Source organism: Peromyscus californicus, unplaced genomic scaffold (assembly GCF_007827085.1).
Source record: "Peromyscus californicus insignis strain IS unplaced genomic scaffold, ASM782708v3 Scaffold_11__1_contigs__length_118956290, whole genome shotgun sequence".
Classification (NCBI taxonomy): domain Eukaryota; kingdom Metazoa; phylum Chordata; class Mammalia; order Rodentia; family Cricetidae; genus Peromyscus; species Peromyscus californicus.
Genome location: NW_026294402.1, coordinates 117,352,686 through 117,380,085, shown reverse-complemented (window position 1 = coordinate 117,380,085; position 27,400 = coordinate 117,352,686). Strand labels below are relative to the sequence as shown.

General features: G+C 40.7%; 1 protein-coding gene across 1 annotated transcript in view; it reads right to left on the bottom strand.

The window, feature by feature from the left end:
• The window catches only part of Topaz1 (testis and ovary specific TOPAZ 1), a 63,209-nt gene extending 39,695 nt beyond the window's left edge, over positions 1-23,514 (bottom strand). The window contains exons 1-4 of the mRNA XM_052725348.1: positions 15,219-23,514; positions 12,120-14,556; positions 6,856-6,920; positions 5,512-5,636 (exon numbers count right to left, since the gene is read on the bottom strand). Coding sequence (XP_052581308.1) covers positions 5,512-5,636; positions 6,856-6,920; positions 12,120-14,556; positions 15,219-15,435 — 2,844 coding nt within the window. The 5' untranslated portion in view covers positions 15,436-23,514. The remainder of the gene's footprint in view (positions 1-5,511; positions 5,637-6,855; positions 6,921-12,119; positions 14,557-15,218) is intronic.
• Between the last annotated feature and the right edge of the window lie 3,886 nt (positions 23,515-27,400).

Below are 27,400 nucleotides of genomic sequence, written 5' to 3'. Positions count from 1 at the left end.
CGTCACAGCAATGCCCCAGTCCTGGTACCACCTTCTTAGTCACTGTTCTACTGATGTGAAGAGACACCATGACCAAAGCAACTCTTACAAAAGAAAACATTTAATTGAGGACTTGCTTACAATTTCAGAGGATTAATTATCATCATGTGGGGAGCATGGGGCTGAGAGCTTATATCCTGGTCTGCAGGTAGGCAGGTAGGGGGACAGAGGGAGGGAGGGAGGGAAGAAGAGAGGGAGGGACAAATAGATAGACTGGGCCTGGTATGGGCTTTTGAAATCTTAAAACCCACTCCCAGAAACACACCTCCTCAAACAAGTCCACACCTATTCCAACAAGTCCATACCTCCTAATCTTTCCCAACAGTTTATTAATAGGAAATTAAGCATCCAAATATATGAGCTTATGGGCCAGTCTCATTCAAACCATAATATATACATACCTATGAGAGGTAGACTCCTAATAGCCCAGCTAGCACTAAAAGTCCTAAACACAGATTTCAACTCCCTCCTACTGCAGGGACGTAAGGTGGCAGCTACTACACACTTCAGCAAAGGACACTCACTTATCTAAGAAATGAAAGCTTAGCTGCACATAAAACCCCTGTAGCCAGCAGCTTTATTTGTAATATCTCAAGCTGGAAGCCACCCAGATATTCATCAGCAAATGAATAGCTCACCAACTGTGGTACCCATACTGTGGAGTACTACTGAGGGGTAAAATATCAAATTATTGATGTATAGAACAATTTGAATGAATAATCCTCAATCTGAGGTGATTACAAACTGCATGATTTAATTTATGTAACATTCTTTTCTTTTCTTTTTTGAGACAGGGCTTCACTGTATATCCCTGCCTGTCCTAGACCAGGCTGTCTTTGAACTCAAAGAAATTGGCCTCAATCTCACAGAGATAGTAACATTCTTGAAATGGCAAAATTGTAGAAATGGAAACAGTGTTTGTTAAGGGTTAGGAAGGGCTGGTAGCAGGAAAGAAGTAGGTACTACTTGTGAAGGGTAGTTTTGGTAAGATGGATGTTCTGTAGTTCACTGTAGTCTTGCCAATGGAGAGACAAAGGAAAGGGCTTCCTGAATAAGACCCTGATGGCCCCAAAGTTGCCATACTCTACTACAGTTCTGCAGCATGACCACTAAGAGAAGCGAGGTAAAGGCACATTCTATGAATCTTCTTAGCATTGCCAGTGAATCCACAGTTACTAGTTTCTAAGTGGGATGCCGCTGAAGCACACTTATGGTGAATTAACAGTACTGATGTCTTAATCATTAGATGATGTTTCCAGTCAATGGCTTCAGCGTTCGTAGCACACACCTTAAATTACAGCACTCAGGAGGCTGAGGCAGGCAGATCTCTGAGTTTGAGGCCAGCCTGGTCTACAGTGTGAGTTCCAGAACAGCCAGGGCTACACAGAGAAATTCTGTCTTGAAAAAAAAAACAAAATAAATAAATAAATAAATAAATAAATAAATAAATAAATAAATAAATAAAAGAAACTATAAAGGTACTGGAGAGAGGGAGAGTTAGGAGCATTTGTTGCTCTTGCAGAGGACCTGGGTTCAGTTCCCAGTACCCATGTGGCAGCTCATAGCCAGCTATAACTCCAGGGCTGTAACTCTGCCCTGAGTGTCTCTCTCCTTTTTTATATTCATCTGTACTTCATTCACTGTCATCTGGGGATCCAAGGCCTTTTTTTTTAGCCTCCACAGGTGCCCGACATGGACATATTACACATTACATACATGCAGGATAAAATTAAATAAAAATAAATCTTTTAAAAACTGTAAAACAGCACATTAAATCCAAAGTAAGCAGAAGAAAGGGAAAAACATAAATCTGAGATAAACAGGTAACAAAAAGCAGAAGAGAATCAGTGACATTAAAAGCGGATTCTTTGAAAATTATCTTGACAGTCAACAGTTCCCTAGCCTAGAGTTCAGTGATGTAGAGGAGGAACTGGAGTAGACAGACTTCAGCGGCCTCTTTTTGTAAAAGAAATGGTATGTGAACATGGCAATGCTCATAATATCTATGGATCTTCTGTGTTAGTGTGGCAGGTTAAGTAGATGTTGCAGTGATCCAATGGCCCACAAAGTCATAGAGTAGCATCTGAGCCCGTAGAAGGAAAAAGTTTTCTGTTGGTAGAGTTGTGGGACTGTTGAGTGTGACCTCAGAAAAGATCACTGACACTAGACTTGGTCCCCTCGTTTGTAAAAGGAAATTACAGTACAAACCTCATATACAATGAAGGTTAACTCAACAAGGGTGGGTTATCCACACACTACATTTAAAGGATTGCCCCTTGCCCTGATTCTGGCAGATAACCTCTAGGCTCTTTGAATGTCTTGCCTTGTAAGTGTCTATTATTTGGGATTCTGGGACCATGCCACATAGTGTATGCTAATAGTATGACTTATTTTAGTGACCTTGGATCATGTAATTGATATTAACTTGACTTTTGGTAGGGCTAGGGCCTGATGGTCTAAGGACAGCTCAGCGTTTGTGACTGATTCTAATAGAAACTCCAACACTAGAGTTAAGGTGAACACTTCTGGCTGGCGATATTCTTGTGCTATGCCACACGCTGTTTCTAAGAGGAGTGAGTATATTGTGGACTCCACCATGGGAGCCTCTTCCCTTTTTACTTATTCTTTCACTGCCATCAATGTAACCATGGGTGTAACAGCTTTACTAACCTCTGTGAGTTCCTGGGGCATATCAGTGACCCTAAGGCATTCTTGGGGAACTCCAAACACCTCGTAACATCATACGGATAATCTATGACAATCCCTGCTAGGTGTTTAACAGTAGTATTTAATAATGGCAATATGTGTTGTCTGTCCAATTGTAAAGCAAGTACTTCATAAACTTTTTCTTCTGTTTCTAGAGCACTTCCAGTACTCATATTCCCTATTCACTTAGCAGTTATCAGCCACTGCTCTCCAAGCTAGACTTTCAAGCATTACACAAAATGGACAAAATTCTTGTCCTTATGGGGTTTTATCCTAGCAGGAGGGACAAAGACAAACAAAGTAAACACAGGTATTTAGGTGGATGTACATGGTCTGAAAATCTAAGTCTAAAACACTCTGAGATTTGAAACTTGGTAAGTGTCAAAATGATGCTCCAATATTTTGGGAACATTTCAGAGTTTTTTTACACAAACATTCCAAGGCTGTGAGTAGTGGTGTAATCTTAGAGGCTAAGAAGACTGTCCAGTCTGAGATGAGCTGGACTACAAAGTAAGACACTATTTCAAAACAAAACCTATCCCAAATTATAATATAGAAACTCTGAAATATGAAATAGTTCTGATTTAAGCATTTCAAATAGGGATACTCCACTTGTAGTATATGCTATGTCAAGACAACTGCAAGAAGGTGGGGTATGGAACGGGGAAACACTGCGATTTTAGGTTATGGCCAGTGAAGGCTCTCCTCGAAGAACATCAGTATGACAAAACCTGAAGGAAACAGGAGCACTGGCCACATCATCTTCTAGGGGAAGAATACTCTAGGGAGACAAGATGACATGGACAGGGCCTTGGAGCAGAACACATCATGGCAAGTCTCAAAAACAAGCTTCGAGGGTGGTCAGGGATAAATGTAAAAGGAATAGCAGGGAGATCAGAGGGGACAGAGTGAGGAGGTTTCAGGGCAGACCTGGAGTGAGCCATGTGGGTCATCACAAAGACTTCAGGTTTGCCTATGAATAACATTAGAAGCTTTTGGAGAGTCTAAGGCAGAAGAAACAATGGCACAAGGAAACCTATGTTGTACTGAGAACACCTTACAAGAGGGCAAGGTTCCAAACAGGTCAGTTAGGAGGCTACTGTAATCATTTGTACAGGACACAATATGGACCTGGGCAGTATTGATAGGGTGGTAAAAGCAGACAGTTTCTAGATATCATGAGAAGAAAAAACAGCAGCATCTCAATAGTCTGTCTATGGTGTGAGGATGAAAATTAAGAAAGCTAAGATTTTGAGTCTGAGTGAGAGAAATAGTGTTGTCATTAACACAGATGGGGGCTGGTTTGTGGTGTAGGAGGAGGGGATATAGAACTGAGAAGTTTTGTTTTTAGCTGTGTTAAGTTTCAAATGCCTAAGTGGGCATTCCAGTGAGCAAGCAGGTGATGAGAGAAAGGTCTGTAGTTCAGAGGAATCTGAGCTAATAATAGAAATGTGAGGGAGTTAGCATATACATTTATGGAATAAACTTAGATGGGACCATGCAAGAGAGTGAATCTAGGCTGAAAATCACTTTAATGTGCAGAGATCAGGGAGACAGAGGAAAACAAAAAACAAAAACACACCAAACAGAGAGGTAGCAGACAAAGGAGAGTAAGCCAAGCAAGTACATTCATTCTGGAAACCAAGTGAAAAAAGGTTGCAGAGAAAGTGAGAGATGAGGATGAAGGCATAGACATACCCATCAGATTCATCGGTCAGTGAGGTATCATTGGAGAGGCTACAAAGGGTAGTTCTAGTGGAAGGCTGAAGACCTTTGCAAACTGGAGATGATGAGTACAGAATAAACATCTTGAGATTCAGAATCACAGATCAAAGGGTTCTATTAAAGGCTTTGTTCTATTTAAAGATGAGAGAAAGTATGTTTGTGTCATAGTGAGAAAGAGTTAATAGCAGAGGAAGAGGAGCTCTATCTGGATAGTGCATCCCCTGTACCAGGAGAGAAGCTGGAGTTCTCAGAGGGTGCAGACAGGTGCTCTAATGTACTGGTGGGAGCTTATAATGTTCTTTTCCATTTATTTCAGTTTCTTGGGTGAAGAAGGAAACAAAGTTGTTAGCTTTGTAGATGAGTGAAAAGCAATTCAAGGCTTAAGGAGAAAGGGTATAAAATAGTTGTTTAGAAATCAACTACATTATGCAAAAGGGTCAGAGAACCACCAACATTATCAGGCAGAATTTTATTTTATTTTTTGAAGTACTGGGGATGAACTTAGGGCCTTGCAAATCCAGACTAACACTTTGCCATTGAGCCTCAGCCTTAGGCAGGGAATTTAAGAGTCTGATATCAAAGATTTTTCCAATATTGTATATAAGCAGTAAATTCCAAGATCAATTTAGGCCTACCTATAATTCCTATGCTTTCTACATTTGTGGCCATGTAACTGACACTGACATTCATGGCCCATAGGTACTATCACATTAAAAAATTACAGGGAAGATCAGGTAATATTTAATACTGAGGCAGGAGAATATGTATCATTGTATTTTAAAAGTCTTATGTAAGATAATGGCAACTTTAGGATATGAAGAGAGTCATATAATTATACACACATCCTACCTCTCTCAGGAATTTCTGTTTATATTGTGCTTACACAGAGCACCAAGAGACCAGTCACCTAGCCAGAGTGATGTGGCACTCCTAATGAGCAAAAGTATTTATGCCTTTCTCCTCACAGCACTGTTGAGTGGATTTCTGCGTTAATATTACCTAAGACCAAGACACAGGCAAATATAAAAGCTTCTTTGGTACCTTTGCATCTGAGTCTGAAGTTCTCGCTTGTTCACTGAGGTCTCCCAGGTTTTCACTTACAACAGTCTCCTCAGTAGCTTCTAAGGAGATGGCTGCACCTTTAGGATCATGTTGTGGCTCCTTTGCTGAAGAGAAACAACATTCAACCACACAAACTTTAAACCAAACAGCCAAAGACTGTTCCATAAAATCCAGAAGTCAGAAGCACTCAAATTCTAACATGACAAGTACCAAGTTAGAACTTCAGCAAATTATGTAATTCCCTATTCATTACCAGAATAACTGTACTCTATGGTATGAAAAGAACTGACAATGTAATATTTAAGAACCTTTCTTATGTCCCAGCTATTTAAAAATATTTTTGCTGGTGTATGCCTTTAATTTTAGTACTTGGAGGCAGAACCAGGCAGAGTTCCAGGCCAGTCAGGACTACATAGTAAGACTCTGTCACACAAAAACAAACAAACTCTGACTGACATTTAGTTATTTATTTTTGTTTTTGAGATAGGCTTTCTCTATGTAAACCTGGCTGTCCTGGAACTCAAGCTGGCCTTAAACTCACAGAGATCTAACACAGACCAAGCTGGCCTTAAACTCACAGAGATCCACCTGCCTCTGCCTCCTGAGTGCTGATATTAACAATGCGGACCACCACGCCTAGCACATATTTATGTTTTACTTTGTGTGCATGCACTCATGGTTCATCTGTGGAAATCAGAGGATAACTTGCAAGACCAGGTTTGGCAGCAAGCACCTTTACCTACTAAGCCATCTTACTGGCCCTAAAAACACTTTTAAAACTCAAAAGTCAAATAGGAGTTAACATCTACATTGTTGTGACTTAGGCATCTAAAATTATGATTAGCTGTTAGTTATAATTTTTTTTTTTTTGAGACAGGGTTTCTCTGTGTAGCTTTGCGCCTTTCCTGGAACTCACTCTGTAGCCAGACTGGCCTCGAACTCACAGAGATCCCCCTGCCTCTGCCTCCCGAGTGCTGGGAATAAAGGCGTGTGCCACCACCGCCCAGCAGTTATAATTTTTAATAACCAATTTAGGATATAATAAAGTTAAAACATGTATTTCAATTTCAAAATAAGTCTGGAAGACTCTAGAGGTCAACTACCTATCTTTTATAGAGAATGCATAGCATTAAAATGGAAAAACTAGCTCAAAATATGATTTGCCAACTCATTAGTTAAAAATGGGAGACAACTGACAAACTCTGTGACATTTGTTTGCAGATGTTAAGAAAAGGTTTCCATTCTAATGAATTCACTGAGTAGACGTGACTAGAGACATGCAGATATTATAATACCAAATATTCTTCAAGTATCAAATTTTACCTGCTGACAAGGAAGGACAGATCTCCGGTTTCAGCAATCCAGGGTCCAGCAAGGCAACTTCTTTACTATAAAGCAAACAAAACTCAAACACTGTACCAGATTCCAGCAGAACTACTCAATCATGAAAGCACTGTGTAACATTTGCTTCTGTGGTTGGTTAAGCCAACAGGTTCTCCAGGACTGAGGAGTGACTGCCCTGGGGTTCAGAGACCAGCACATCTGTCCTGGGTTCTCACTGGGCGATTTATTCACAAGTGTGCTGCCACTGCTAGAGAGTGCTACCATCACATCTGTGAAGGACAAGACAGACCAGGCATTTCGAAACTTTAAAGGATTGCACCAATGCAAGAGAATGTTTAGCTTCTACTCTCAAACATATGTATGTATATCTTGTTCCTAGTGTAAAAACAAGACAGCTGGCCATTTAATCTTGGCACTGGGGAGGTAGAGGCAGGCAGATCTCTTGAGTTTGAGGGCTACCTGGTCTACCTACAGAGTGAGTTCCAGGACAGCCAGGGCTACACAGAGAAATCCTGTCTCAAAAAACCAAAACCCAAACCAAAAACCAAAAACCAACTAACCAAACAAACAAAAAACAAGACTGCTTGAGTGGATTTTGAGGTTATTTCTTTCTTTGCCTGTTTGTTACTGTGCCTAGGTAAAGCTTGTAATCTAAGGCTAAGGTTCTGGAGATCAGAGTTAGACCACTCTGGGTTCCTGTTTTATCTGAGATTGACTGATTTTGTGGCAAAAGCCTAAATTTCTTTTTATCTAATCACATCAATAAGTAAGAGTAGCACTTGTCTGTAAGGTTACTGTGAGGCTTCAATGACATATTCTTACATTCAACAGGCTTAACAAATCAAAACCGAGTATGGGAGGCACTCAAACACATATGGACAAATACTATTCCATTTTAAAATTCAGACAAACTTAATACATGAGAACACACACACACACACACACACACACACACACACACACACACACACACACACACAGGATAAACACCATTTTCCCTCCAATACCACAGTTGTCAAAAAAGGAATATATAGACCCACCAACTGCCTTAAAGTGATGGCAAACAACCTAGGCCCTGTCTTCAGGTGGCTGAAAGCCAGTGAGGCCCTCTCAACAGTCAATGGCAGATTGGTTTCTAGTTCAGAATATATTAAGAAAGTTCAGGAGTATTAATTGGGCTCTTATCACAATAATCCATAAGAAGACAGTTGAGCTACTAAGAGTGAGAATGGAGATGGAAAAGCCATGAGAGCGAGGGCAATCATGTGGTTCAATAAAGAACTACATGATGTTTCCAGTTTCTACTTATCCATCTGTGAACAGTACAGCAAGTACACAGCTTTAATTTCAAAGTATTAGGCTGTACTTATACTATTAGTATAATTTATAAGAGGGAGAAACTTTTCACCACAAATTAACTTGAAAAATAAAATTGTACCTGACATTCTTAAAAGCAGTTTGAGTTCAAGATACACAGAGGTTAAATTCACCTAAATTTAAAAAAATAATAAAGTTGGGGCTGGGAATATAGCTCGATGGTAGAGTGCTTCTCTAAGCACGTGAGGGTCCTAAGTTTAGTTTCCAGCACAGTAATAGTAGTGATGCTAATGAGAGAAAAACATTACCATCTTACATGTGTGAGTGAAAATTTTAGTTCTGCTCTGGTAGAGGAGGAAAGAAAACCTGAAGGGCATAAGGGGGGAGAAGAAACAGGGTCAACTCCGAACAATTACAGAAATTCATCCTCTACCATCGTGCTATTTGACTTGATTAATTCCCATCCAGACCTTTTTTTTCAGTCCTACGTGGTCCTGGAACCTGCTATGTAGACCAGACTGGCCTAGAACTCAAGAGATCCATCTGCCTCTGTCCCCCTAGTGCTGAGATTATAGGTGTGTACCACCACTGCCTGGCTAAGAATTAAAATAAAACACAAAACATGAGACTGTATCACTTGTAGTAAGAAAAACACTACAAACCTATGGTTTCACATATTTATATGTACTGGACTATAATATAAAACATTACTGTAGGTAACTGGCAAAAATATTTGAAGATGACTGTTTTAGGATAATTATAAACAAAAAGTTTAAAATTGGCCGGGCGGTGGTGGCGCACGCCTTTAATCCCAGCACTGGGGAGGCAGAGCCAGGCGGATCTCTGTGAGTTCGAGGCCAGCCTGGTCTACAGCGCGAGATCCAGGAAAGGCGCAAAGCTACACAGAGAAACCCTGTCTCGGAAAAAAAATAAATAAATAAATTAAAAAAAAAAGTTTAAAATTGTCCAATGAAAACAAAAAAAGGGGAAATGTGGTGGTATTGTGTTCCCCAAAATATTGTGCACCTTAATAAACTTATCTGGGGTCAGAGAACGGAACAGCCACTAGATACAGAGGCTAGAATATGGTGGCACTCACACCTTTAATCCAAGCCTTCTGGAGGCATGGATCTCTGTGAGTTCAAGGCCAGGCATAGTGACTCACGCCTTTAATCCTAAGAAGTGAGGGCAGAAAGCAGAAAGGTATTTAAGGCGTGAAGACCAGAAACTAGAAGCTTTTGGCCGGTTAAGCTTTTAGGCTTCTGAGCAGCAGTTCAGCTGAGATTCATTCTGGATGAGGACTCAGAGGCTTCCAGTCTGAGGAAACAGGATCAGCTGAGGAATTGGCAAGGTGAGGTGGCTGTGGCTTGTTCTGCTTCTCTGATCTTCCAGCATTCACCCCAATAACTGGCCTCAGGTTTGTTTTTATTAATAAGAACTTTTAAGATTCCTGCTACAGATGTAGCTGGGCATGATGGCACACACCTTTAAAACCAACACTAAGGTGGCAGAGGCAGGAGGCATAAGTTTGAGGCCAGACTGGTCCTTAGGTGTTTTGTTTTTGTTTCACTATGAATCCCTGGCAAGCCTGGAACTTATTATGGTAATGATCATTCATTCATGTGTTTATACTCTATTTCTGCCACAGATAAACTGTAACAACTGTCCCACAGAGAATGGTGAGCATAAGCAGAGAAGTGCCCCGTGTTCAAGTCACTGGGCTAGAGCATCCCTAGCTTGGTGCCACACTATGCAGTGCTAGGCCTTCCGACACAGTATACCACCACTAAAGTATAACACTGTTTCCTGTAGCAAAGACAGTAAATAATGGTTTGTGTGGCCTGAAAAACAGTTAAAAAAATCACAATATCTTGTGCTACTATCTTAAAGAAAGAAAAATGATTAAAAGCAAAATAAACATTTATAGTAATTCATAGACTAATAGAAGAAAGCCACAGAAGGACCCCACATTCCCCTCTCTTGGAATGCTATTTTGAGAGGGGATAGACTTCAGTGCAGATTACTGAAGTCTAAAGTTCAGATTTCAGCTCTGACACTTAGAAGCCACGCTCATTGGAAAATTGGTAAATTAGTGGCTTTAGTTCAATTATAAACATAAGGAGAATTTCTTTCCTTTTTTTTTTCTTTTTTTGAGACAGGGTCTCTGTAGTGGTATTTGCTCTGCCCATGACCTTGGGCTATATGGCCCAAAGGAAGCGGTGCTTTCTGCCCTTGTATCTCTTATAAGGAGTTGGAGAAGGGTCACATGCCCCTTCTCACTGCTCCTGCCTGCGAGGTAGATTCATTCCCAGTCAGATCAAAGGACAACTTCAGCTGTCTACTCCATTCTGTAATCGTGAGTGTATTTCCTTAATTTATATCTTAATAAATTCTGTTACCCATTTAGTAGACTCACATGGATTGATTGTAATAGGTCTCACTACGTGGCTCTGGCTGTTCTGGAACTCACTATGTAGACTGGGCTGGCCTTGAACTCATAGAGATATACCTTGTTTTTTTAAATGTAGGAGCTGAGGATCCAAACTCAGGTCCTCATGAATATATAACAAGCACTTCAACAACTGAGCCACCTTCCTAGTCCCATCACTCTACTTCCTGGATGCCAAAAGTTAAGCTATGTCCTCTCCCACATGCTCCTATCACCCTAAAAGCCTGCCTCTTCAAGCTCAAAGCTATAGACTGAAACCTCTGAAAACTTTTTTCTTTTAAATTGTTTCTCTCAGGCATTTGTCACAACAGTGAAAAGGCCAATACAAGCCCTCGCTGCCAACTCAGTGTTACCCTAAAATACTTCCCATTCATTCTTTGATTCAGGCCTCATAATCCTGATGGAAATTCTTTCTCTTTTCACAGATAAGGTTAAATTTGTCTACAAGGTTACACAGCTCCTTGGCAATGATAAGTTAGGAAACCTAGGCAAGGCTATAAAGGTTAAGCTCTTTAATACTAGTTTTAGAATTAAGATACGTTTGGGCTCAAGTCCAGTCTCCTTTACTAGCAGTGTGACCTTGGGCAAATGACAATTTGTCATCATTTTCCTCATCTCTAAAATGGGCATATTAGCAACCCATCTCATCACATAGTAAAGTAGAAAACATTCAATTTGCTGATAAGTTACAAGTTCTCAAAGTACTAAGAATATTGGAAGAGCACAATATCCCAAAGGCAATTATAAATACTAGAAACTTAAGCCATGTGTCACAGAATCTTTGTGGGAAGTGTTGTCATGTTTACTTTTTCTTCTATTCATGAAACACTCTAGTATTTAATTAAAGCATACAAATACAAACCAGAGCTTAAAGAATTATTAAAATATAGTAAAATGTGATATTACATACATTTTGTACCAACCAGAACAGGCCATGTTCCTGAGTACCAAGGTTATTACTAGCCATAGTAAAGTTGCTTCAGATAAACTAGTCCTATCAGGGCAATGACAATTTAAAACAATTATCTTAAAAGTCAAGTGTAAAACACATTTATATTATTTTCTTCTGAAAATTAGTTTAACTTTTGATTCTACCTCCAAGTCTTATTTCAAATAAATTTCGAGGCTTCTCTGTTCCCTGAAAAATGATTTAAAAAAAAAAATCTAACAAGGAATCCACAGAAAATGGGCTAATTCATTAGTAAACTGGCTCAAATGAGCTTAGCTACATACTTAATGAAGAACATGAAAATAAACTCAATTGATGGTCACTTTATAAATTATTTTTGATTTTAAAAACTAATTTGCTTTGTATGTTTCAAGAGACATAGATCCTTTACTTTAGCATAATGAAAGTTTTAGCTATTACCAGTGATACACTACATTTAATAAATTTTAAAAAAGGAGCTTCGACACAAGAGAGTGCTTTGAACTGCCAACAATCATCTGAACCAAAGGCATTCTTGAACATGCATACCTCAAATCACCTGATTCTTTTGTCCCTGGAAGTTGAATAGGCTTAAAGTCTGCTGGTGGGTGCTCCTCGGGTACACTGGGCTCCTGGCTTATCTTGGAGTCTTCTGAAGCAAATGAGAGCTCCCCTTCACTGGAGATTCCAAAGAGCTCCGGGTCATCTTGAATTACATCAATCAAGAGGACATCATCTTCATATGCTTTAAGGATATCTGGAAACCCCAATTTGAATTCTGAAATGCTTTTAGTCATTTCTCTACCTCGAACTTCAGAAGAAACTGGCACAAATGCTTCTTGTTCCTTAGAGCAGAATGAACTTTGCTCAATATACCCAAGATCACAAGAAAAAGTATTATTTTCAATTTCAAGAGAAATAGACTCCTTATTAGAAAAATTACTGTCTGGTTCAGAAATGTGATTATATGCTTTATTATCATAACATTTCTTTGCAAAGCTTGGAGAAGTGCAGGAATTCTTATTGTAGAATGAGTGAGAACTAGCTTGCCCTGGAATTACACTATTATGTATATTCAAAGACTGAGGTCCTGAAGTTGCTGTGCAGATATTTTCCTTATTCCTGTTTTGTTTTGCTTCTATTCCAGATAAACTGTCTAGTAGCTCTAGGGGACTGTAAGCTTCTCTCTCACATGACCTGGCATTTACTTCTTTTCTTTTTCCTGTCTTGTTCTTCAGTAAAGGGATTTTAAAATGAGTCAGCCGTCCTGTGTTTAATATTTTAACCAAGTCTGGAGCCACAAGTGTTTGCTTACTAATGCAAGCTTTCCGATGGACAGTTTTGTTTGCAAAGTCATTTGCTTCCTGGCTCTCTTGGGATGCCACTGTCAAATTAAGTTTTGATAAATTCCCTCTCTTTTTCTTATTTCCTGTTAAGCTTTGAGTTACATTAATTAATTGGGTGTCTTCAGTAGTATTAGAAACTATCTCTGTCCCATTTCTGCTGGGTTCCTCTAGCTTTATCTTTTTATTGCTGGGTATAGCTTCCTTTACAACCATCAAAGTAGGTTCTGCTGAAGAAACTGAAGACAAACAATTTAAATCAGGGTTGTACACTTCTTTACTTGAGGACCCACTGGATCCCTCTGTTAAGGACTGTTGTAACAGTTTGGAGTCAGTTAAGTGAGTTTCGTTCACTTGGTGTATTATAGACTCATGTTGCCTAACATTTCCCACAGACCCTGGAAGTGAGTAATTTAAATCTGACAGGGACGTCTTTTTCCAACACTGCGCTGATATTCTGGCACAAGAATAAAAAGGCCAAGTTCTTTTACCAGTCATTGGTATTATTCTGCGACAGCTTACCTTTGACTCTTCAGTTTCATTTCTCAACTGTTCCCATGGAGATCTTTTTCCCATATGGTGACCATCACTAGGTGATTTCACTGCAGAGCTTATCATAGATTTAAAATATTCTTCTGGCTCCATACTTCTGCATCCTAAGGACTCTGAAGCATTTTTTATATCTTCTTTCAAATGTGATTCAAGGGTTTTCTGAAACACAGCATTTACCTGATGTCTGGGACTTGTTTTCCCTACTGTTTCTGGGAGACATAAATGGTCCACTGGAGAGAGTGTGTTATGGTTTGTTTTTCTTAAAGCTTTTAGAAAACTCTTTTTAGGCTCTAAGGTCTCTGTTTCTTTCCCTTCCACACCCATTTGGTTTTCTTGTAACACCAACTCAGAATTGTCACACACATTAGAGAAATTAAGATCAATATTTTTTTCTTCTTTTTCAGACAATTTCATCTTTTTCCTGTGTTTTCTCCCAACACTGCTCTCCTCTACTGAATATTTGGTTTTTTCACTTTGAAGGCAAGAAATCAAGCCATTGTTTTTACTTTGGTATAAATGACTTTCTTCAAGCAGTAACTTACTGGCTATTACATTTTCTTCAGTTTTTAAGAGTTTAGCAGTAGTTTTTGTGTCATTCTTCTCCGTAAGATTCCTAAGGTTTTCTTTCTTTAACTTGGAAGAGTTCTCTGCTATGTGCATACATACACCATGAGGTTTATGTTCAAAGTTGTTTTCATTATTAAAACCCTCAGAATGGAGGAAACTGTAATCATGAGATTCAAAACTGCAATTTTTTTCCACTCCAGGTGATAAGCTGTTACAAGAATATTTTGGAGTATTCTTGTACAGTTCATCTTGGAAGTCAACCTTAACATTTTGTGTTGCCTCATTCTTAGTTATTTTGAGAGGTGGATTTTCTAAACTTTTACATTTTTTAATTCGAATTCTTCTTTTAATACCTTCTACCAAATCTTCCTTAGCCAAAGACTGTAAGAAAGCCATATTCTGAAATTCACTGCACTCCACTGTTGGTAAAGATTCCGAACTGGTTAATGATGCCTTTCTTACCAGGTCAGTCCCTGGTGGTGGATCATCACTTGAGGCTTCAGTAACTTTTCTTTTTTCTTTGGCTGATCAAAACAAGAAAACATACCAGAAGACATTTTTACACTGGGCAGAAAAAAGCAACACCAGTTAACAGAAAATCTGTGAAACCATTCATTTGTATTTCCCTGAAGAGCTGTTTAGAAATACAAACTGATTTTCATATTAAATATTAAAAAATTTCAAACCGGTTTCATTGTATAGCCCAGGCTGACCCCAAATTTGAGATTCTCTTGCCCAGCCTCCTCTTTTCGGGATTATGAGTGTCCATCACCATGGCCAGCTTTAAGACCTAATTAAGAACTACAAATAAACTTCTATAAACTCTGAAGCAGCAGAAAAACCTTTATAACATAATTTTACCCTAGTTAAGATAAACCACTAGCATTCATTCCTTCTACAGCAATTATAATGACGGCTCCTAAATGACCATATACTTTTATAAGAAAATCCTTTGCACCTCACCTCTCTCATCCATCACGTGCATTGGTAGATGCCAACAAAATCAACTAAAGGTTAGCAGTAAAACAAAGACGAGGCAGCTGAGGTGCAAAGGCTTGGGAGTGGCCACCAGTTTTCTAACCGTGTCTTGGGGTGAAAAGGGAGCTCCACCTCCTTCATTGCGCCTATGCAATGAAGGTCCACCTGTTCCCCAGCCCCTCTGCTCGCTGCCTTCCAGCGGTCTCACCGAACTTGTCACCTTCTGTCTCTTCTCTCCCAGAAGCCTGGGCCACCACTCTCCTCTTCTGCCTGCTCTCCTCCTCGAGCCCCTTGGCCTCAAGCCTGCAGCCTCCCACCTCGCCTGGCTCTGGCGTCAGGGGAAGGCTTCGCTTCCTCAGGCCTCGGGCATCGCCTTCGCGCCCTGGGGCCGTGGTGGGGCCTGGGGGCGGCGTTGGTGGCCGCATTTGCCCGCCGCCGCCCACCCAGCCGCTCTCGGAAGCCTAGAAGCCCCCAGGCCTGAGACCGCCGCTCTACTGCAGGACACAGACTACTGCCCGCCCTGGGCCTGGTCTGGCTGCGCGCCGCCTACCCGACTCAGCAGGAAGCGGAAGTGAAGCCGCTGGGCTCGGCTGGGTGCAACCGGCTGGGGGCCTCGCGGTCCGCCTGACCACATGCTCCCTCGAAGGACCTTCGCTGCACCTGGAGGTGACAGGGCCTCATTTCACGGGTTTGTTGTTGTGCCCCTTTCGGCCTCCCTCTCCTTCCTCCAGACCTGAACTTCTGGAGGTGCCTGGGCGCCTTCTCCCAGCAACCACTCCTCACCCTGACTAACTGTTGTCTGCCAGTGGCTTCTAACTCTTAGTCTCCTGGGAGCCCACCGTCGCTTTCTTCCCAATACCTTCACTTTCACACAGCTAGCCCAGGGACACACCAGCTGCAGACATGCAAAATACCATTTATTTCTCTAAAAGATCGCTTCTCTTCGGTTAGTGGATAGAAACTTCTAAATGTTCTTCTGGATTCCTTGCACATAAATTTACCAAGTCTACTTGATTCCACTTTCTGTGTTTGTTACTTCTCTTCCTCTCCCATTGTCGTTAATGTGGCTCTGGCCCTCAGACTTTGACCTACAGCATCACACATCTACATTTTATTGTTGTCTCTATCCTTGTACCAGTTCAAACTTGACCAGCTTGCCGGGCCATGCCTCTCCACTGAAAGGATCCTAGCATCCCCTACCTTGACCCTTCATGAACTTCCTTTGCTTAAAGATTAGAGTGGAGTTTAAACTCCTTTTGTGTTACTTTGGATCCTGTCTAATGTGGCCTGTTTGTGAATATTTAATTATTAATTGTCTTACAACCCTTGTAAGACGAGAGTACCCTTTAATGGAAAAGAATGCAAAACAGGCACACTTCCAGTTGTTGCTGATTCATTGAGCTTTGTTGTTTTGCTCAACCAGGCTGGCCTGGAACTTACTATGTAGCTCAGACTGGCTTTGAACTTAGGTGATTGTCCTGCCTGCCTCCCAAGTGCTGGAACTGTAGGCCTGAGCCACCACAGAGAATTAATGGGAGCCTTCTTTCTTTTTCATTTCCTTTTTCTTTTCTTCTTTCTTTTTTTTTTTTTTTTTTTGAAACAGGGTTTCCCTGTGTAGTCTTGGCTGCCCTGGAACTCTATCTGTAGACCAGGCTGGCCTCAAACTCACAGAGATCCGCCTGCTTATGCCTCCTGAGTGCTGGCTTAAAGATGTGTGCCACCGCTGCCTGGCTTGTTTTCCTTTTTAAACAGCTATGTAAGTGATACATGACAGAAAATCAAAATAATAGTCTATACACATGTAAATTCTTTCTAAAAGTTTAATTGATTTCCCATTCTATTGCAAAGAAAGTAATTTCCACTTATAATTAAATTGTTTCCTTAACTACTTCAATAATCCTGATCCATAAATGTGTTTGTTCTTCATTCTTAAGCTGTGAACTAGTAGTTATAAAATATACTTGATGAGAGAAATAGACTCCTTAACACATTTTCACATCTGTATGTGAGACAGGCCTTTTAAAATAAATTAACACCACACATGGCTTTTACTTATGCCACATTGAACTACAACTGGAATTCCCCAGATCACATGTACTCTACTTGTGCCTATCTATGCATGAGTTCTTAAAATTGTTCCTCACTTGTTTGCCTGGAAAACTACAATTCACCCCTTTTTGACATGCAACCTCTCAGGAAAGCTTTCTGTTACCCTTGTCTGTAGCTAGAGTTTTCCTGCCTGGCCCACGGTCAGGGCAAATCTCTCTCATCTGCCAGTCCCACAGCCGCTCAGACCCGACCAAGTAAACACAGAGACTTATATTGCTTACAAACTGTATGGCCATGGCAGGCTTCTTGCTAACTGTTCTTTCAGCTTAAATTAATCCATTTCTATAAATCTATACCTTGCCACGTGGCTTGTGGCTTACCAGCATCTTCACATGCTGTTTGTCATCGTGGCGGCTGGCAGTGTCTCTGACTCAGCCTTCCACTTCCCAGCTTTATTCTCCTCCTTGTCCCGCCTATACTTCCTGCCTGCCTGACCATTGGCCAATCAGTGTTTTATTTACCAACCAATCAGAGCAACACATTTGCTATACAGAACATCCCACAGCACTTGTCTTTACATCTGGAGGGCTCAGAAGTTCCCTTCTTCATAATACTACACCATTTTCTTTTTATTATTTTATGTGTGTGGATGTTTTGTATGCATGTATGTCTCTGTACCATGTGGTGGTTTGAATAAGAATGGCCCCCATAGGTCATATATCTGAATACTTAGTTATCAGAGAATGGCACTACTTGAGAAGGATTAGGAGTTGTGGTGTTGTTGGAGTAGATGTGGCCTTGTTGGAGAAAGTCTGTCACTTGGGTGGGCTTTGAGGTCTCAAAAGCCCATGTCCAAGAGTCTTTCTCTCTTCCTGCTGCCTGAAGATCCGGATGTAGAACTCTCAGCCTACTTCTCCAGCACTGTCTCTGTGCCGCCATGCTCCCTACCATGATGAAAATGGACTAAACCTCTGAAACTGTAAGCAAGCCTCAATTAAAGGCTTTCATTTGTAAGAGTTGCTGTGGTCATAGTGTCTCTTCACAGCAATAGAACACTGACTAAGGCACCTGTGCATTCCTGGTGCCCATGGAGGCCAGAAAAATCTGTGACCTAACATATAGATGGAAACCTTAACAATGGCTCCATACAAGAAACTAGGGTAATCAGGAAACATTCAGCATCCAAACTGCTGGAACTGGAGAAGTCTTTTTGTTTTTTTTGTTTTGTTTTTCGAGACAGGATTTCTCTGTGTAGCCCTGGCTGTCTTGGAACTCACTTTGTAGACCAGGTTGGCCTCGAACTTAGAGAGATACACCTGCCTCTGCCTCCCAAGTGCTGGGATTAAAGGCATTCACCACCATCACCCAGCTCTGGAGAAGTCTTTAAAACAATTAGTGAAAGAGCCTGTCACAGTGTAGCTTGTGAGACTGTGGGACACAGGAGTTAATAGGATCAGTCTGACTGCTGTGGAGTCAGAAAAACTGAGTAATGTTACTGTCCATTCCTCCTTAAGGCAAGGGCTGTATAAACCTGAGACAGTGTAAGGGACATTGGTCCCTGATGGACTGGCTTATCAGAGCCATTAGGAATAGTTTTTAATCTCCATCTGAGGTCCCCATAAATATCCAGGGCTGGAGGCAGGGGATAGGTGCTATTGAGGGAACTAGGAATTTGAATTTGTATTTGAATGCCAATTCACTGGGTCCTATAGAACTATGTTCACAGGGGTGTTAAAGAAAAGAGATTCAACAAGGACCTCATGGCTGGTTTGGAGCTTTGGCAGCTTTGCTGGGCTCTTTTTGTGAGGAAAGCTCTTTATAAAGTAGAAGAGGCTTTGGCAAACCTAAGTGACTTAGACCAGCATGTAAAGAGTGTCTGTAAAGAGAGAGAGCAACCTGGAGAAGAAAAGAAAAAGGCAAAGCAGAGGAAGAAGTCTGTTTGGATTACTTGAAGACAAATGTGGCAAAATTTGTGTCAAGCTGGAGTTCCTATGGAAAAACATGATAGAAAGCCAACTGTGCTAAGGAGGGTCTAGAAGGCTTCAAAGCCTGAGGAGCAGTTCACAGAAGATGTTCAGGATAGAGTAATACAGGCGCAGATGATCAAGCCTGTCCCAGGGGTGGGTAATTATCCCCCCAGACTAAGGAGGGTACATTTCTCTTTAGGAAAAGGTTATGCTAGGGGTGGAGATGGTTTGCCCAGCCAGGAACTCCCCCAACAACCAGGTGTGGTAAATGGGGAGGCAACAGCTACTGTGTCAACCCACGGAGCCAGCAAATGCAGCAGGGGTGAGGAGGACCACTTTCTCCCTTAGCCCTAGGTGGTAGAGTTGATCAGATTAAGCCAAGCCCACTGAATTAATCAGGGGTGAAGTATAGGGAGTCATCATGGAAGAGCTCTGGGATATGGAAATGTAATGGCTCAGAGAGAATGACTGAGGATTACAGAGAGCCAATTAAATTACAGGTTCCTATCCATGCTTTTGTATTCAACCTTGATCTGTGGAGGAAGCAACTGATACAAGTGGATGGGACCTTTCTATGCTGTATTAGGCCTTGCTTATGTTCCACTTTAGTATCTTCTTAGTTGCGAATTTCTAGGATCACTTGACACTTGCTCAGAACAGATGACATGGGTTTTCAGAGTGCTTGATCAAAGTTATCTTTGTAATCTTACTATTTGGTGTGAGATTGTGGTTCAGGGTGTTATGTTGCCCTGCTCATCCTCTGAAAAAGGTTTTGTTATATAGATAACATAATCTCTGAATGTTTTGAAGATTGGAAAGCCATTGGAGAGACCTGTGAGTGCACCCTAAATACGTTCACAGAGAGTAAGCAAGGGTATCTTGCAAGGGGAGAAGCAGATACTACCAAAATCCATATGGTTATTGATTGAAATTCGCAGTACCAGGTGTCAGTTACCTCTCTAGGGGTTATTGATAAAGGAGGCCCTAATGAGAAAGCCACTGCTGCTGTTTATCAAATGGGTGTGATATGCCTGTCAAACACAAACATTTGTGTTTATGTCCATTGATCACCGTTGTCAGCCTCAACTCAAAACCACTGGTGATACTCCTGTTGCTGTGGCACAGGAGTCATATAGTCAGCCCCTCCAGTGCTCAGAGATCATTGTGGAAGAGGGAATAGAAAGAATCTAAGAGCTAGATTAAAACATTTCATCCTGCATTTACTTTAAGAGAGAAAGTAAACAACTCAAAATGACTTCTGGGAGCCCCTGAAGCTGACCCTCTTTCCCAAGAGTAAAAAACAAAAACTTCTAAGACTCACTCTCAGACAAGACAAACTGCAGAGAAGACTCAGATCAGCCAAGCAGCTTGGAAGAAGCAGATACAAGCCAAGCTGCCTGGAAGGGACTCAGGTCAACGGAGCCTCCTGGAGAGGACACTCTCCAACCTGCTGAGCTGCCTGCAGGCTGTGCAGTGTGCTCCAGGTTCCCAGCTTTGTGAGCTGTCACCACGCTGAGGTGGGACTTTGGTGATGCAGCTGTCTGTGAGTCATTTCTGCTCTTGTAAGTAACTCCACTAAAAAACTAATTGGTACATCATGTTGGACTTCGGTGGGATCTAGATTTGGAATCCAGGTTCACTTTGGTCTGTCCTGGGCTCACTATCTGGGGTGAGTAAATGTATGTGTTGTGTCTCCCCAGGAGAAGTCACATAACACACATATAATTAAAAATTATTAAAATGTAACTAAAGATATAAAAATCTTTAAAAATTATATAAACATAAAAAAACTGAAGGGACACTAGCCCACTCAAGCATGTAGCTCTGGTAGGTCTTGCCCTTCTCCCCAATTCCCTCAGCCTTGCTAAAAAACCATTAGATTACATTCCTAAAGCTAGCTCCTAATGTCTGTTCCCTTATTTGGCCATTTCCTCCTCCTAAGGCTGACTACCAAGGTCCAGCTATCAAAGTATCGAAGTCCAGCAATCAAAAGCCTCCTTGGATTCACCTAACTAACACACCCAATCAAAACATACCACCGCATCCTAGCTCATTGTAACACAGAGCTCCCCTTTCTCTCTTCTTAAAAATTACATCTGCAACGTCATTTGCTGCTATTTTTCTGCCTGAGTCAGAGAGCAGCCACTTTAACTTTTCTTCCCCTATTAGTGAAGGATCTCTCTGTGAAAACAGGTGTTTGGGTGGTTTGTGCCTCATCCAGGTCAGGGAGGGACCACCCCCCCAACTTGTGCCAGGGTCTCCTTCAAAAACTGTATTGAAAACAAGAATGGTAGTAAAGATTAACCTCTTTCTAGTTCTTTATGACATTCTCTTGCTACCTGAACTTTTAAAAAATATTTCTTTTCTTTACAAAAGGATTTTGTTGTATTTTTAATTATTGTCTGACCTTCACTTGTGAGCTGTGACATGCACATGCCCATACATGTACACTCACACATATACATACAAGTAGATAAATAGCCATTCTTTAAAAAGTCTTTAGGCCTCTCTAACCCTACAGCTTGCTACCTTTCTCTCTCCCCCGCCTCCTTTCCTCTCTCTCTCTCTCTCTCTCTCTCTCTCTCTCGCTGCAGTGTGAAGATAGGTAGTTATTTCCTCTATAAAGTCTTCCACCGACTGGATTTGATTGACTGAATTATTTTGAGATCATTTGTAATTTAATTCTGTTTTCTGAACTTATAGAGACGAACTTTGTTCAGGTTCTTTTTTTTTTTTTAAGATGTTATAGGTGGCAGTGCATGTTTTGGTTTTGTTTTTTCCCCAGTGGGAGACACATATCCCTTACCTTCTCTCCTGTGACTTAGTGGCTGGTAATACTCAATGCTATGTGCATTAATTCATAGTCTCCATGTTATGTTTTCCTTAAAAAATTAAAATAAAAGTAAACTGAGTATACTGAGACAGCACTGTGGTCATGTGACACCAAACAAACTGCCTACCTCTGTGTTACCTAGTACCCTCCTATCAAAACTTCCAACATTCTCCAAGTTGTTACACATAATAGGAAGATGTGAACAAGCAATACTTAGAATCATAAAAATGAGACTCAGATGTTTTGAAAAATACAAAAATGTTCCACAAGTTGAAGCTGTTAGAATATCATTGCTGTATTGTGAGTTATATAATGTGGCCATCAGGTACAAGCACAGCCTCCTGATGAGCGGGGCAGCAGGTTCTCACCACAGGTGTAAGAGGCAGGAAACAGGTAAGAAGCTGTGGAAATGAGACAAAGAAGGCTTACAAAATTAACTCTTGATACGTGTAACTGGTGCTGACATAAGCATTTCACATCATTATCACAACAGCCTAAGCTGACACCAGCATTTAGTCTCTGTTTCTGCTTTGACCCTTCCTAAACAATGGTCTGTCTAAACCGCAGCAGCTCCAGGTGGAGTGTAGTAAGACTTTGAAGTTTGATCTGATAAGTTCATAATGAGAGAACTATTGTTGGTTGGTTTTTACTCTTTTTAATCTTTGCTCTTTTTGGGGGCCTGCCACCCAGCTCCCAAATAAATCATATGTGGAGGTATTCTTAATTATAAATGCCCAGCCTTAGCTTGGCTAGTTTCTTGCCAGCTTTTCTTAACTTTAATTATTCCATCTACCTTTTGCCTCTGGGCTTTTCTCTTTTCTTTCTTCTGTATATCTTACTTTTACTCTTATTCCGTGGCTGGCTGTGTGGCTGGGTGGTTGGTCTCTAGGATCCTCCTCTCCTTGTTCGCTTGCTTTTTGTTCTTTTCCTCCCAGGTTTCTCCTACTATATATTCTCTCTGCCTGCCAGTCCTGCCTATCCTTTCTCCTGCCTCGCTATTGGTTGTTCAGCTCTTTATTAGATCCTCAGGTGTTTTAGACAGGCAGAGTAACACAGCTTCACAGAGTTAAATAAATGTAACACAATAGAATACAATATATCTTTGCATCATTAAACAAATGTTCCACAGCATAAACAAATATAACACATCTTAAAACAATATTCTACAATATTTCTCCCTTTTTGTCTAAATAAAAAGAAAGATTTTAACTTTACATAGTAAGTAAAACTACACACAACAAAAACAGTTATCAAGTAAGAATTACATTTACAATATTCTGTCCAATTATACTTAGCATATTCAGAGAAAATAATACATTATCTATCCTATCTTAGTGAATCAAAAGTTTTACACCTAATTTACTTTCTATCATAACTAAGGAAAACTGCAACTATAACTATTTAGTCTCCAACTCCATCAAAGACCCAGAAGGAATTAACATTACTTAACAACAGAGGCATCTGGCTGTCTGGACAGTCACCCAAAGTTCCTTTGCAATGTTGGGGCATCCATCTTCAGCCTACAGGCCCAAAATATCGGGCAAACTTTTCTATGAAGCAGGAAATTTGAAGGACTCTCATACCTTGTATTGGCAAAGTTCATCAGTCACTTTCCTCTGTGTCCTATTTAACCTAGAAAACATACCTAATGTGACTACAAGTTTAATTATTAATTAACTATGAACCTTATTTCTTATTTATACATTGAATTTTTTTTTTTTTTTTTGGTTTTTCGAGACAGGGTTTCTCTGTGTAGCTTTGCGCCTTTTCCTGGAACTCACTTGGTAGCCCAGGCTGGCCTCGAACTCACAGAGATCTGCCTGGCTCTGCCTCCCGAGTGCTGGGATTAAAGGCGTGCGCCACCACCGCCCGGCTATACATTGAATTTTTAAATGAACTGCATAAGTACAATACCCCAAACAAGAGTAGAATTATATATGCAGTATAACAAAATTAACTTTAAATTTGTATCAATGTACCAAAATCCATGCCAGTGCAAAATATCTGAGATTAATAGTTGTCTTTTTATCCTATATACTTATATTCCCCTAAATGATAACAAAAATCTATACCCCTCCAAATAACCAGAAGCCTCCCACACCTCTCTTGGGAATGTGGGCATTGTGTTGTCCAAACTGCTTCCTGTTGTCTGTGGGCAAAGTGTCTTTAGGATCCCTGAGAAAATTTGAGATAATGGCCAAGTTCTGGGAAGACCAGTAGTAACCTTTGTTGATATATATCACCTTTCAAGGTTCAGGAGGTCTCCCTTGATCAAACCTGATCCATATTAACCTGGAATGAATCCATAGCCTCTTGTTTCCTGTGGGGAAAATAAGCAAAACCTCTTCTCCAAAGCATTTTTGACTTTCATTTGACAAATACATTTTTTGACTTATTTTTTAAAGTTAAGAAAGCCCTAAAGTATCTAGGTTGGTTTAGTTTTGCAGTCCTGTTCATAATCCCATGTCTCCTAGCATCCGTCTTTTGCTTTTCAGCAATCAAAAAATTCAAAATCAACATAATACTATATAGGATCCAGACTCCTTTGTTTCTCATCTTACATGGCTTTTTTTCTTTTATATTACCTTTACTCTCTCTTTAAAGACTTTACTATTTTTTTAAACTCTTTATTTCTTTCTATGACTGTCTATACCCCTATCCTTTCTTTCTTAAATCTACATACATTGTAAAACATGCTGGAAACTGTTTAGAGTTTTTTTTTTTCCATATGGACCTCTTTTACTGCATATCTCTAGTTTTTTTTTTTTAATTATTTTGACTGCGCAAACAAACTGTTAAGCTTCACCTGGATCCTCCATGCAGCTCTCAGCTGGCTACCCCTGCTTCTCATGTTGGAAAAGCCAAGCCTAAAGCTCACGGCCTGGTTGGTTGGAGGTTTGTGACCTAGAACTGCATTCAACCTTACTAGCTGTAGGAAACTGGTACCTGCATTGCCACAAGCGGTTTTTACTTAGCTTGCCATTTTTATTTAGTGCTGCTGGCTGAACAGCAGCGCCTCTTAAACGAGTATAGTGGTATTGTATTCCCCAAAATATTGTGTACCTTAATAAACTTATCTGGGGTCAGAGAACAGAAAAGCCACTAGGTACTTAAGATAGGCAATGATAGCACATGCCTTTAATCCTAGCATTCCAGAAGCAGAAATCCATCTGTTCAAGGATACAGCCAAGCATGGTGACTCACACCTTTAATCCCAGAAAGCCAGCCTTTAATCCCAGAGAGTGATGGCAAAAACAGAAAGATATATAAGGCGTGGAGACCAGAAACTAGCAGCATTTTGGCTGGTTAAGCACTCAGGCTTCTAGCAGCAGTTCAGCCAAGAGCCATTGGGATGAGGACACAGAAACTTCCAGTCTGAGGAAACAAGACCAGCTGAGGAATTGGCAAGGTGAGATAGCTGTGGCTTGTTCTGTCTCTTAGATCTTCCAGTGGTCACCCCAGTAACTGGCCTCAGGTTTGTTTTTATTAATAAGAACTTTTAAGATTCCTGCTACAAGGAGCCATGTCTTTTTCTTTTCTTCTTCTTTTTTTTCAGTTTTCTCAGGACCTACATGGAAATTTGCCCCATGTTTGGCACCAGAATATAGTTGGTTGTTTTAACTCTTTTTACTCCTTGCTCTTTTGGGGGGGGCCTGCCACCCAGCTCCCAAATAAATCATACATGGAGGCTTATTCTTAATTATAAATACCCAGCCTCAGCTTGGTGTGGGAGTCCAGCTCCCACCCTTGAGGGGTTCTTAGGTGAAGGAGAGAGGAATGAGGAAATATCAGATAGAGAGACCTAGCTCCAGGAGTCCAATTGGTGAGAAAGAGGAGGGTTTGTATGAGTGAGAATTGTTGAGACCAAGGTTGGATAAAGCACAGGGACAAATAGCCAAACAAATGGAAACACATGAACTATGAACCAATAGCTGAGGAGCCCCCAACTGGATCAGGCCCTCTGGATAAGTGAGACAGTTGATTAGCTTGATCTGTTTGGGAGGCATCCAGGCAGTGGGACCGGGTCCTGTACTCAGTGCATGAGTTGGCTGTTTGAAACCTGGGGTTATACAGGGACACTTGGCTCAGCCTGGGAGGAGGGGACTGGACCTGCCTGGACTGAATCTACCAGGTTGAACTCAATTCTCAGGGAAGTCTTTGCCCTGGAGGAGATGAAATAGGGGGTGGGGTGGGGGGAAGATGGGGGTGGTGGTGGGAGGGGGGAGAACAAGGGAATCTGTGGCTGACATGTAAAATTAAATTAAATTATAAAATAAAAAAAGATTAAAAAAAAAGAAAGAGAGACCTAGATGATGAGAAGAAAGAAGCACAGGATAGCTTCAGGAGGGCCTGGATCAATACCCAACAGCCTTGTCCTTTATTGAAAAGGGCTTTTTATAACATGTCAAGGGGAGAGGCAAAAGACCTCCCCCTTGCAAGGACAAAACACACCATACAGTCCAGTGTAGACCCTTCTAAACACCTGCTAAACATGCCCGTGACCAAATCATCTTTTTATGTAGCCCTGCTGGGTAAAGCAAGCTCAGATTCTCTGACCTTGAGTAAGTTCTCACTAGGAAACCTCTGTGGGTCTCCACAGCTCCCCTTTTCAATATTCTAAAGGGCCCCTCAGACCTCATATATGGACTATGCCTGTCTTAGGTCGTCTTCTACTGCTAGAAAGCCTTACCCGTTATTGAGATACACTTTCTGCCAAGTGTACTCTGTCTTAGGTTGACAGCTAGCAAGAAGGACTTACCCATCTCTGACTACCAGCCTCTGGCAGGGGAGGGTGCAGAGCTTAACTCTATGCAGCTCTGAAGCTGCTTTTCCATTAAGAGCTTGCAGATAGCTGGAATAATTATAGCAATACTCCTGCTCCTTATGGCTGCTAGGCCTCCTAGTAAAGGGGTAGAGGATAGTAAAGATAGAATGGCCTTTTTGAATGGGTTTAAGATGTTTACAGCAGTCTTAGCTACATCAAGCCCTTTTTTAAATCAATAAACTCCTGATGCAACTGCATCAAATAAATCAATAAACTCCTGATGCAACCACATCAAATCTAAATACTCCCTTAGCATCACCATTAACATTAACAGGTTAACATCATAATTCTAGCATGAATATTACTTACACAATTACAATTCTTACAAACTTATATCCAAAAGCAAACTCTCATTAGAACTATTTTCACTTTACAAACTTTACCAAACATCCAAAAGCAATCTCTTAATAGAACTATTTACACTTTAAAGCAATCTCTTAATAGAACTATTTGTACTTCTTGCTAACAAAACATAAGGTACATTAACACAAGTTAACGTTAATCCACTCAAGGGACAAGAAAGTATTTTTTTTTAATTAAAGAGACTGAGGAATATTAACTCCCCCTTTTCTTTATAATTTTTAAAACTGCATCTTGAGCCTGGGTAGAAAAAACAAATTTCTCCATTTTACATAAAACATTTTCATTTCTACACCAACAGTTCCATTTTTTTTACACAGTTTGTGAGTCACCACAGTTAATAAAACATATATGCA